The sequence below is a fragment of the Panthera uncia genome (genome assembly GCF_023721935.1).
Source record: "Panthera uncia isolate 11264 chromosome A3 unlocalized genomic scaffold, Puncia_PCG_1.0 HiC_scaffold_11, whole genome shotgun sequence".
Taxonomy (NCBI): Eukaryota; Metazoa; Chordata; class Mammalia; order Carnivora; family Felidae; genus Panthera; species Panthera uncia.
The window spans coordinates 21008558-21021173 of NW_026057578.1; the positions used below are offsets into that span (position 1 = coordinate 21008558).

At 54.1% G+C, this 12616-nt stretch overlaps 1 protein-coding gene across 1 annotated transcript in view; it reads left to right on the plus strand.

The window, feature by feature from the left end:
• Nucleotides 1-4207: 4207 nt before the first annotated feature.
• Nucleotides 4208-12616, plus strand: part of KIAA1755 (KIAA1755 ortholog) — a 30841-nt gene continuing 22432 nt past the window's right edge. Inside the window, 4 exon segments of the mRNA XM_049650395.1 lie at nt 4208-4217; nt 5036-5352; nt 9979-11308; nt 11755-11925. Coding sequence (XP_049506352.1) covers nt 4208-4217; nt 5036-5352; nt 9979-11308; nt 11755-11925 — 1828 coding nt within the window.

Genomic DNA, 12616 nt, shown 5'->3' on the forward strand with positions numbered 1-12616 from the left:
ATGCGAAAAAGCTTTGAATCTTGCAGTAGATGGGTAAATCTGGGCCTTTAAGAAGAGTTCAGCACACATCTCAGAAAGCCCAGCTAACAACATCTGGTGAGACCATTTAAAAAGGGAACAGGCCTTAAAAACACACGCAATCGCACTTTTATTTTTCCCCCTTGATTATAAAAGCTACCCAGGCTGGTTACAGAACGTTCGGAAAATCCAGCAAACTATGAAGAAAATTAAAACGGTGCCTTACGAGGCCCCTGCCCCTCACAGTGCTCAGGGGTGACTAACAGTTAACACTTTATTTCATGGCCTCTTGGCTTACACGCGTTTTTACGCAACGGAGATCACACTGCATGGGAATTTTTCTTTTAAAAACTCCCAACAGTTGGAAGAGTAGTTAGCTTCGGGGTGAGGGCCATGCCGGGGAGGGAGCCGTTTTCTGGGCTGGTGAGATCCTGTGCGTTGACCTGGGTAGTGGTCACAGGGATATGCACGTAGGTAAAGATGCATCGACCTTGTTTATTTTCCTGTAAAATAATAATTGAGGCTCATTGCAAGAGGCTGACACAGAATTCTAGAAACCCCTTTCCTCCCTGCTCCTCTCATACCCAGAGGGAACCAATGGGGACAGACACTTTTCTATGTGGCCTTGAGCTCCATACCAGGTTCCCCGAGTCCACCCAGAAGGCCCCTGCACGTCACACATAGTTCTGAGCCCCCCCCCCCCCAGAGGGGACTCCTTGTCTCCTGCCTGGGAGGGGCTGGAGGGTTGAGGACAGACGGCTCTGGCTTGTCTCACCTTCTCCCTTTCCAGCTTCACGCTGGCTTCTGCCGAGGAACAGTTAAAGGCCCAGCCTGGCTACACTCACTGGGAAGGAATGGAAACACATCGATTAAGTTTCACGGAAATCATTTTGAGGGGCCCGCGTCTGGCCAACGGTGTTTGGGTTCCTGCGGTCCCGGGCAGGGCTGCCCGATTGATTCTGAGGGGAGAGTGGCCAGCTTTCCTTCGTGCAGGCTCCTGGGCTCGTTATCCCATACTTGGACAGCTTATGACGCCCTGGGGTGCGGGCCCGTAGCAGGTAAAGCTCTGGCCAAGAGCTTGGAGCCCCATTAACTTGGAACATTCTTGTTTTTTACTGGCTGCCCCTTAAACGGTTACAGCGTGTGGCCAGTGAGCCAATCTGCGAAAGCCAAAGGCGTCCCATCTGTGCGCTTTAGTGTGCGAGAAGTAAACAGCTTCTTCAGGCCCCGCTTGAAACACTGGAAGACAGGCAGCTGGGAAGGCCGCCCCAAAGGCTGGTGGCTGCTCGTGGCCCCAAGACAGGCAAGACACTGGGGGCAGGGGAAGAGAGCGCACCGGACTGCCCAAGGCTGCGTTGGATGCTGGCTCTGTCTTTCCCCTCCTCTCTGCAACCTTGGACAAGATCAGCTTTGGCTTCTTTATCTGCAAAGTGGGATGTTCCTTCCCTGCTCCAGTCCGATCATGTGGGGAAGCAAGAGAATGTGAGCACAGGGCCTGGTGCCCAGCAGGTGCTTGGAAGCTGCTGTTGTTCTTGGGGTAACGGTAGTGGGTTCAGGAAGGGATCAAGAGGGGGCCTTGTCTTCACACAGAGGCGGGGACTCTAGGCTGGTGTGACAGGAGCAGTAAAAATAAAAAACAGGCGGTCGTACCTTTTCCTTTTCGTGGGACCCCTACGATGACATCCGTCATCGCCCCGGCATCTGCAGAACAATCATCAGAGCAAGATAGGATAATTCTAGAATCCCCGTTTACAGATGGGGAAACTGAGGCATGTCATGGCAGAGATTGTTTAGTTTGCTGTTGCCCAGAGGTTGGTATGCAGGCCATGGTTGGGCCACACGCTGTCACGGACTGGAGCGAAATAACGCGGGGGACCATGTGCTGGGAGCCTCGGTCTCTTTGAACTTCCCTCTGATCTTCTGAGGACCCCCAGCGAAAACCCCCCTCTCACGATAAGATGTCTTTACCATTACCACCTTTCTAACTCAAAGAGAACCTTAATGAGCCTTCAGGAGGTGACCACATGTCCTAGAAGTTCATTTAGAAAATTTATTTGTTCTCATTGGATATGCTAAAATTCATGACGATGCCAGTGAATGATTAAATTTCCAAAACCAAGATGAAACAAACCTAGCCCAATGCAATGTGCACAGGAGAAAAGAGGCCCAGAGAGGGAAGGCATCTACTCAAGGCGGCACAGTGAAGGGGAACCCAGGAAAGGGAGTGCCCCGAGAGAGGCTGGGTAGAGTGGGAGGGCATGTGCCCGGGCTTACCTGACTTAGTGTGTGTGTGTGTTCACCGATGTCAGACCGGGTCCTCTAACTCTGGGTCCCCATTCCCACTGCCGTCCTCATGATTGCATGGGTGAGGGGGTAACTATTAGGGTTTGGCGTTGCTTTGGAGGGGAAGAGCATTAGGAGAGGTCGCCAGGCCAGAGGAGCCTTTCCTTACTCTGCCAAACCGAAGACGTCCACCTCCCCCCTTACCTGGCCCCTCAGCGTGAAAATAGCCCTTCCAACTGAAAATAGCAGTTTTGTCATCAAGTGCCTGCCTGCAATACATCATCCCCGTTGGGTTTCTGCCACGTCGGGGGCAAAACCCTCCTTCCTTCAGAATGGGGGTTGCAGACATTCATTCATTCCTCCTGCAGAGAGTAATGGGGGCCCTACGCTGTGTGGGTGCTGGGGACAGAACGGTGACAGGGACATTTGTCCAAACGCCATGGGCTAGCGTCCCTGTTTTACAGCCTCCTGGCATTGGACTCTTACTGAGGTAGAGTAGTGCCATGTTCCTCCTCCTCAAAGTCCCTGTTTAATCTCCCCGATTCAAGGGACCTCATTTGTAAAAAAAAAAAAAAAAAAAAAAAAAGTGATTTTTCTGTCTTAAGTAAGCTCCTTTGCGCGGGAATCTTATTTATTCTCAGCTTCCTTTACATCCCTCCGTGACAGATGGACCCAGAGCTTGCAATGAGTCTGGGCCACCCAGCCTGGCTTCCATTAGGCTTTTTAAGAGTTGAAAACCTTAACCCATGGGTTCTATTACACTTGGTCAGAAGCCTCTGGTCTTGTCCAAGCTGTTTTTACAGATGGAAAACGTTGTGGTTCAGAGAGGGACATTTTGTTTGTCCTCCCACAACATCGACTCAGCCCCTAGGTTGGCCCAGGCCCCGTGCCAGGAACGGGAGACCCCAGATGAAGAGGAGCCAGTGCCTGCTCTGGTAGTTTCTGTCGCTGCTGAGGGTGGTCACAGACTTGGTAGCTTAAAGCAACACACAGTTATTGCCTCACGGTCCTGTAGATCGGAAGTCCAACGCGGGGCTCGCTGGGCTTAAATGGAGGGGTCGGCAAGCTGCATTCTTTCCAGGAGACTCCAAAGGAGGGCCAGCATCTAGGGGCAGCCTGCATTCCTTGGCCCGTCCTCTGTTTTTAAAGCCAGAGACATCACATCTCTCGGATCCTTCTTTCATCACATTCCCCCCTGACGCTCACCTCTCCGGTACCTCTCCCGCTTTGGAGGACCCTTGCGATTGCGTGGGGCCCACCTGGAAAATCCAGGAAACCTTCCCTATTTTAAGGCCAGTTGATTGGCAATGATTATTTTATCTGAAGCTTCAATTCCTCTTTGCCTTGTGAGGTAGCATATGGACAGGTTTTGGAGATTAGGTCACGGGCGCCTTTGCGGGGGGCATTATTCGGCTTACCTTTCCCGTCCTCAGGGAGTCTAGAGTCGTTGAGGGGGATGACAATCAGGGTGGAAACTGCTATGATAGGGGCACCATCGAAGCCCAGGAAAGGGGGCGCCTGACTCGGGTGGTGTGGGAGAGGGAAGTCAGAGAAAATCCCATGGAACAGATGAGGGCTGACCCAAATCTTGACGGGTGAGAGGGAGTTAGCCAGGTGGAGAGGGAGTGGAAGTGGAAGGCATCCCAGGAGGAAGGTACAGCATGTGCAAAGGCCCAGAGGTGAGTGAGAGGATGTACCGTGGCTGAAGCATGAGAGAGGCAGAGAGGCTGGGCGGGAAGGGGGTGGGGAGGCTGAGTATGGGATGCCAAGATCACAGGGGACCTGAATGCCTGGAGGCCAGTGCTTTCCTGAAGGCCGTGGGGAGGGAGCCTTTGAGGGTTTTGAGCATGTTACATCCGTGATCAGCTTTGCATTTGAGGAAGTCACTGTGGGGTCCTGGTCTAGCATGGTTGGAAGTGAGGCAGCCTAGAGATTGGACGGCAATGAGGAGGGGATTGAGTGGGAGAGCCAGAGGCCTGAGTCAGGGCGGGCACAGGGCAACAGGGTTGAGTGGGCAAGTTGGTGAACTCTGGAGGTGAGACAGGTATAGGAGGACAGGGCTGAGGATTGTGTGTGAATAGAGGAGGCAAGAGGAGGGGCGGGATGATGAGCAGAGTTCTGGGAGTCTGAGTGGACCGTGGGGCCATCACTGAGGTAGGGACATGGGGGAAGGGTAGGTTTAGGGAGGTATTGAGTTGGGTTTGACGTGTTGATGATCTGTGCCCGATGGACATCTAGGGGAGGCATCCAGGAGGCACCTGGTTATGTGAGTCTGGATATAGGAACTCACAAGGCAGCTACAGTAACTTCCATTCATCAGTTACCGCTGTGTAACAAACCACCCCTACACTCAGTGGTAAAAAGCAACAATTATTTATTATCACTCACGCACCCACATGCTGACGCACCTGCGTGTCGACTACAGGTTGGGCTTCACTGACCGCTCGGCTTCAGACAAGGTCTGCAGATCTGTCAGGTGGTGGGACTTATGGACGCTGAGCTCCCCTTTCCTTCGGCCCCTGACCTGAATCCCCCTTACTCTTCCTCCACTCGGCCTTGAGCCTGTGGGTGACATTTGAGCAAAGACCTGCAGGAGGTGAGGGAGTGAGGATATCTCGAGGAAGAGTATTCTAGGCAGGGGGAGCAGCCGGTGCAAAGGCCCTGAGGTGGAACGGTGCCCGCTGTGTTTGAGGAACAGGAAAGAAGGCCAGTGTGGCTGGAGGACATGATTGAGGGGTGCAGGGGAGGTCAGGGGCCTCGGTCATATGGGGCCCGGAAGGCCATGGCAAGTGGCCACTACCCTTATTATTGCTGCCACTGTCACTTTTCACACTCTCCTCCTATCCCCTACAGGACCCCCCGTCCCTGGACACAGCCATTCAGCACGCCCTGGCGGGCCTCTATCCCCCTTTTGAGGCCACAGCGCCCACCATCCTGGGGCAGGTATTCCGTCTCCTGGATTCTGACTTCCAGGGGGATGGGCTGAGCTTCCTCCTGGATTTCCTCATTCCTGCCAAGCGCCTGTGTGAGCAAGTGCGTGAAGCAGCCTGTGTAAGTTGGAAGGGACAGTGGGGCCGGGGGACACGCTCTCCCAGAACCGCGGGGCTGGCGCTGAGCAGAGAAGGAAGCGGGTCGGTGCGTGTCTTGTCTCAGAGCAGGAACCGAGGACACGGGGTGGTTCTCCGGGTACCACTGCTCGCCCAAGGGAGACTTCAGCCCCCCAGTGGAACGGGAGGTTCATTTGACCCTCTGCTCTCTGGCTTCTAGGAGCCCATCACGCCTATGCTTTTATCCAGGAGGAAGTCCTGGATAAAAGACATCCCTGCGTGATGGCCCCTCGGAGCCTGCCCTGGGGCTGGCATTGTGGGCAACACCAGGCTGCCTTGGCCGAAGCGGGTCAGCTTCAGTGGAAATAGAGAATGTTCCAGATCTTTCCTGGAGCCCTTGAGGCCTCAGGACTCACTTTCTTCCCAGCAGACCCCTTTGAACCCAGATCTCAGGGAGGCCTCTCTAAGGCAAAGTGGAAAGAAAAGTGTTTTAGGTAGGGCTCATTGGCTGCAAATAACCCGTTCTTTACTCAGACCGGGACAAGGTAATCGGTCTCAGCCCCGAGTTGATGCACCTATCAAATGCCTTAAGGGGTTTCTGTCTCTTGTCTCTGCTTCTCCTTGCTTGCCAACATCATTCTTTTTTTTTTTTTAATGTTTATTATTTATTTTTTAGAGGAAGAGAGAGAGACAGCATACAAGCAGGGGAGGGGCAGAGAGAGGGGGAGACACAGAATCCGAAGCAGGCTCCAGGCTCCGAGCTGTCAGCACAGAGTCCGACGCGGGGCTCGAACCCACGAACTGCGAGATCATGACCTGAGCCGAAGTCAGATGCTTAACTGACTGAGTCACCCAGGCGGCCCTTGCCAACATCATTCTTATAGGCTGTCTCCACACGCCTGGAGCCCAGGGCAGCTCTGGGTTCAAATCTTGTCCTGGGGAGGAGAAAGAACTTTTCCCCAACAACAGCAGATAGAAAAGTTGCAAGGAAGGATCCTGATTGGCCAGGCTTGGGTTCTATGTCCATCCCTGGGCCAATCACTGCAGCCAGAGAAATGGGATAGCAGGATTGGCCAGGCTTGAATCATACCCCTACATCTATGGCCAGACGTGGTGACTGTTGTAAGGGTGGGGACAGGCTGTTGGAGACCACACCCAGGAACTTGTGCACACCCTCCACAGGATTGCTCGGTCCCCTGTGGCTCCAGCCTCAGGAATCACTAAGAGGGTCCCAAAAGGTCCTGCTGGCTGATGTGCGTCAGGGACACCATACATCAGGCACAAAAAGTAAGAGCAGAGGCTGTGTGCATCATTGCAGTGGTAGAAAGAAATGGAATGTGGCAGTAGCTAAAAGCTCGGGTTTTGGAGCCAGAACTAGAGATGTGGGACCTTTCATCTCACGTGCTCAGGATGGTTCCTGATACAGAGAAACAGTGACGTACAGTCATGGTTACTGCAGAGGGAAGACTCACCGAGCTTGTGCTGCCGACTCCCACATATCCACCCCGACACTATTTCCCGTACGTCCTTCCCCTCCTGACGCCTTCCCCGTGGCAAGCTTTAGAAACTCCCGCTTCCCTTTTCTGGTCATTAAAACTGCATTTGCACGATCTCCTTCCCTGTTTCTCCCGGGAACAAGGGTCACAACGTTTTAATTTCTCTATTTTCAACGACAGGCGACTTTAATTATAATTATAGGTGACTCCCTATCACCTCCGAGCCAGGGGTGGGAGCAATACTTTGGTTTCAGGAGTCAGGTGCCCCAGGTTCAAATCCAGCCTCCGTCACTGTGGAGCTGGGGGCGGGGGGGGGGGTGGTCCGTGTCGCCTGTCTGAGCTTCACTTTCCTTAATGGGAAAGTGGGAATGTTAATAACACAGCCCCTACCTCACAGAGATGATGCGCGCAGCTTAGCACGGAGCGTGGCGGGCAGTGAGTGCTTAGTAGCTGTTGGGCGTTTACTATCACACTCTTGCCTCTCTCCCTTGGAAGTAATGCGTCAGCTTCAGTCTGTCCTTGTAACCGCCAGCACCCAGAGGCAGCCAGCACCCTCAGATGAAGTCCCGTGGGGATTAGGGACAGACACAGGTGTCCGAGCCTCACGCCCCCTGAGCCTCAGTTTCCTCGTCTCTAAAGTGAGGACAGTGATGCCTGAACTCCCTGCCCCACTGAGTTACTGCGACGTTCAGATAAGACGATCATAACCATCATCTCTATGGTGCGTTGCCGTTTGCAAACTACGGCCGGGTTGTCAGGCCTCGTTCAATGAGACGGTGAGGGACAGCACGTTGTCAACAACAGAGCACTAAAGGAAAGTGGTGGAGGAACTCACGGACTCATGGGGTCGATGGATGTGAAGTTTCCCCGAGGCAGCTGAACTTACAGTGTCACTGACGTGAACCGGCGTATCAACTTGGGGTACAAATACACTCGGTTCTTGATATTTCCCCCAGTTCATAGTCCCAGGAAGCACCTGCTTCATTAGCGGGAACGTCAGCGTCGTCGTGTGGAGGTCTCCCCGCCCCGACACATCCAGATTACATAAGATTATCCGGGTTCTACTCAATCCGCAGGAATCCGACCCTTTTCCAAAAGCCAGGTAGCGAGAGACCTGTTGTCAGTCTGGCGGGGCTGTTGTTGCCACGTGGGGTCACTGCTGGACGCGGGTCCCGCACCACCCAGTGGAGCGGTCCCACCAAGAGGGATCGTTGTGTTCAGAAGGGCTCCTGGATGCCCTGCCGTGTCTCTACAGAGAATTGCTGGCACCTTCTGTGTAAACAAAGCTTTTTTTCAGTTTCGCCTCACCTGCCACGTTGTTGCCCAGGAAAGGGACATAAACAAGGAAGTAAGTAGATCATAAACCAGGAAACAATACACATTCAGGCCCAGAATAATGGAATGATTTGTTTCACGGTCATCCAGCAAGTTAGTGGCAGGGTCAGATTTCCTGACCTTTCTCTCAGTATCGTTTTGACCTCTCTGTAATCTCTTTGCCTAAAAATTAGAGAATGGGGGGGGGGGTGTGGAGCGCCTGGGTGGCTCAGCCAGTTAAGCGTCTGACTTTGGCTCAGGTCACGATCTCACGGTTCGTGGGTTTGAGCCCAGCATCTGGCTCTCTGCTGTCATTGCAAAGCCCACTTTGGATTCTCTGTCCCCCTCTCTCTCTGCCCCTCCCCTACTTGCACGCTCTGTCTCTCTCTATCTCTCTTTCTCGAAAAGAACATTAAAAAAAATTATAGAATGGTATAAATGCAGTAAGTGACCGTGTTATTTTTTTTTTTTTTCAAGTTTTGTTTGAGTAGGGGAGGAGCAGAGGGCAAGGGAGAGACAGAATCCCAAGCAAGCTCCGGGCTGTCAGCACAGAGCCTGACACGGGGCTCAATCTCACGAACTGTGAGATCATAACCTGAGCCAAAATGAAGAGTTGGACGCTTCACTGACTGAGCCACCCGGGGCGCCCCTGGACTGTTTTATTTTATTTTATTTATTTTCTAAAAATTTTTTAATTTACTTTTGAGAGAGAGGGAGAGACCAAGGGGGGGAGGAGCAGAGAAGGAGGGAGACACAGAATCCGAGGCAGGCTCCAGGCTCTGAGCTGTCAGCACAGAGCCCGATGTGGGACTTGAACCCACCAACCCATGAGATCATGACCTGAGCCAAAGTCGAGAGTTGGACGCTTCACCGACTGAGCCACCCAGGTGCCCTTAGACTGCTTTATTACTTTTTTTTTTTAATTTTTTAATGTTTTTTTTTTTTTTTTTTTTTAAGACAGAAAGAGACAGAACATAGCAGGGGAGGGGCAGAGAGAGAAGGAGACACAGAATCCGAAACAGGCTCCAGGCTCTGAGCTGTCAGCATGGAGCCTGACATGGGGCTCGAACTCATCAACCATGAGATCATGACTTGAGCTGAAGTCGGACGCTTAATCGACTGAGCCACCCAGGCGCCCCCAGACTGTTTTATTTTTTAATTGAAAACTCCCACAATCTTTCAAAGGGCAAATGTCGAGAGGAGAGGAAATTAATGTTTGTTGAACATCCACTTAAGTAGTGTATGCCAGGCATACACACACACACACACACACACACACACATACATAATCTTACTTAATCCTCCTGCCAACCCAATCATATGATACATATTGTTATTCCTATTTGCGGATAAGAAAATTGAGGCTGGAAGCAGTTATATCATCTGTACAAAGTAGTGATTCAGACCTTGGAACGCACGTCTCCTGGCTCCAAAATGGAGGGCTCAGACTTGAGCGAGGTTGAGAGAGGTTTCAAATAGGTGGGGAGAAGGGACTGTGACCCGAGCAGAACGGTCTTCATGGGAAAGGCACCTGCTAATGGGTGCCTGCCACGCAGAGCTTTTCTCCCTTGGGCTAGTAGGCTAGCAAGCGTTTTCAAGGTCATGGCCGGGACTAGGGCGAGGCAAGAGAAGGCACCCACTCTCAGGTTTGTGTGACTTGCAAGAGACGGGCTGTCCTTAGGTGCTGTGCCTCTTAGAGGCCAGGCACCTCTCTTGCCTGACCTGCTCGAGTCCATCTGGGAGAGGGAAGGAAGCAGACCCGCGGGCAGGGGCAAGGTCTTTCAGGGCGGGGCTCTCTGACATCGCCCTTCTGTCCACAGGCCCCGTACTCACACTGCCTCTTCCTGCATGAGGGCTGGCCACTGTGCCTGCGAGATGAGGTCGTGGTGCACCTGGCCCCCCTCAACCCCCTCTTATTGCGCCAGGGAGACTTCTACCTCCAAGTGGAGCCCCAGGAGGAGCAGTCCGTCTGCATCATGGTCAAGTGCCTCTCCTTGGACCTCCGCACGGTGGACGCAAAGCCTGTTCCCGCGTCATCCTACCCTACACTCTTCACCCAAACGTGGCTGGAGGCCATCAACAGTGACTTTGATGGAAGCCCTCTGCACAACTGCCTGGTAGCTTCCGAAGATGGGATTGCCCCTGTGCCCTGGACCAAGATAGCCAGCCCAGAGTTTGTGGATGACAGACCCCAAGCAGTGAACGTCCTCTCCCGGGCCTGGGGGTCCCTCGAGTTAGAGGCCCTCGATTTGAGCAGCCCTCCAGAGCCTCATCAGCCCAGGCCCTCAGGCAGCCAGGGACTGCTTGCCCGGAGCTTGGCCAAGGGTAAGGGCAGGACATATGGGAACAAGTACCCAGGACTCATCAAGGTGGAACAAGCCAGGCCGGGGGAGGTGGCCTTTAGGATGGACGATGTGGCCAGCCAGGACTTAGAAGGAGACTATGTGGCCCTCCTGGAGAGCAGAGGAGGGCCTCCCAGTAGGGAAGTGGAGACGTCCAGTGGGTGTCCTTTGGGGGCACTGGAGGAACCATCCAGAACTAAGGAAATCCTTCTCTCTCAAAGGATGCCGCCCCTCTCAGGGGCCAGAGAGGGACCTTCCTTGGAAAAATGGGCTTGTGAGAAGCCAGCAAGCTCAGAAGAGGAGCCCTGCAGGTTGGGCTCGAGGAGAAAGGTCAACTATAAAGTTAACGCATCCACCCAGGACTCAGAACCCCAGCCCCAGGAGCCCTACCTCCGCGCCCTTGAGGAGCCACCGCCCTGTGCCTCTGGCCTTGAGGCAGGTGGTTCCTCCAAGATGCAGGAACCTCTGGGAAGCCCAGAAAACATGGCGCAACTCAGGCCTGCACCAGAACGAGCGTCCTCCCTGCACCTGTGCTCGGCTTCCCCTCCTGCGGCTCCAGCCCCTGAAACCAAGTTGGAAGAGAGGGCCACACAGGGGCACGGGAGACTTCCCAAGCCTGAGACTGGCCCCAGTCAGAATACCTCCTCTTCTACATCCCCTACTTCTGGGCTCAGATTCTCCCTCTTGAAAGGGCAGAGGCCAGCTCCTGGGCCCCCAGAGAAAGCCTCCCTCCAGCCCGACAGGCCCTGGAAAGTTTTGCGTTCACCCTCGTCTCCCACGACCAACCGAGCCAAGCGCGTGGGGAAAGGTAAGGTGTCCGCTCGCTCAGCCGGACGGGGGTGCTGTTCTCTGGATGTGACCAGGCGACAAGGTGGCGCCGGTCGCCAGGGACGGAGCCCCTCTGAACTGGCTCAGTCTCGGGGATTTGGTGCACAGGTGGCATGTCGAGAGGCTTGAGGTCTCATGGGTCTGGAACTGGCTTGGGTTGAGTCGGCCTGAGTCCGCACCCAGCTGGGTCTGGGTGGCCTTGATCAAGGGCTCCTTCTCTGTGCAGTGGGGGCCTCACCTGCCTCCCAGAGTCGTTTTGAGGTTCAAAGACACGCCAGAGGTAAGGAGCTTAGCACAACGCTGGCCACCCAGTAGGAGATCAACAGCCGGAAGCTTCATCATCAGTCAGAAGGTGAAAGAGAAGACATTTCCTTTGGGAAAACCCAGAGGATTAATACCCTTTTCTTTGTTGTCGTTCATCCCCAGCTGGAAAGACTCAGACCGAAACATCTGGCCCGGCTGCTGACTCAGGCCCACGGACTGGGGAAAAGGCCGGCTTCCCAGAAGTCCCTCTGGATGAGGAGCCCCCAGGGCCTGAGCCTAGGATTGGGGCCCTGAGTGTGGAGATCCTCCAGTCGAGGATGGCTTGCCTGCCAGGTCTTGGGGGTCGCAGGGCAGCTGGAGGTGAAGGGGAGGGTGCTGGTGGGGGGGGGGGGGGGGGGGCTAGGGTGGCCTCTGAGCATCCTGGTGTTGGTGGGTGTGGAAGAGACAGGGAAAGTCCTAGAGGCTTGTGTTCGGGGCCAAGCCTCTCTGAGACTCAGGTTCTTCATTTTTCCAGCGAAGGACTTGGATTCTATGAAGCAATTTCTAGATACCCGTCCATCCATCCATCCAGCCATCCATCCTACTTTCAGTGAGGCAGCCAGGTGTCTTAGGTCAGTTCCGTAGAAGCAGGGCCTGAGACAGAGCTCCTTGGGAAAACGATTTGTTGAAGGTTGCTCTCAGGAGAAGGGGAGTGGGCGAAGCAGGACAGGGCAGGGGAGGAGCTAAGCAAGGATGTGGCCTGACCCCATGAGGAGCATCAACTCATACCACGGAGCTGGTTCCATTTTAAGGTGTAGGGGGCTGGGCTTTTGTAGGCTTGGTCCGTTGGTCCTCACCCCAGGCTGATCCTGGGATGGGGGTGCATGATCCAGGATGCATGAATGCTGCCTGAGCCCATGATCCAGTTCAGTTGGGGGCAATTCTCCAGAGAAGGGAACATCTGTGAGCCAGTACAGCCAACGGCCAACCGCCTCTGGGGGATGGGTAGTCTGGTCTGGCAAAGGGATCGGAGTGGGGTGTTACC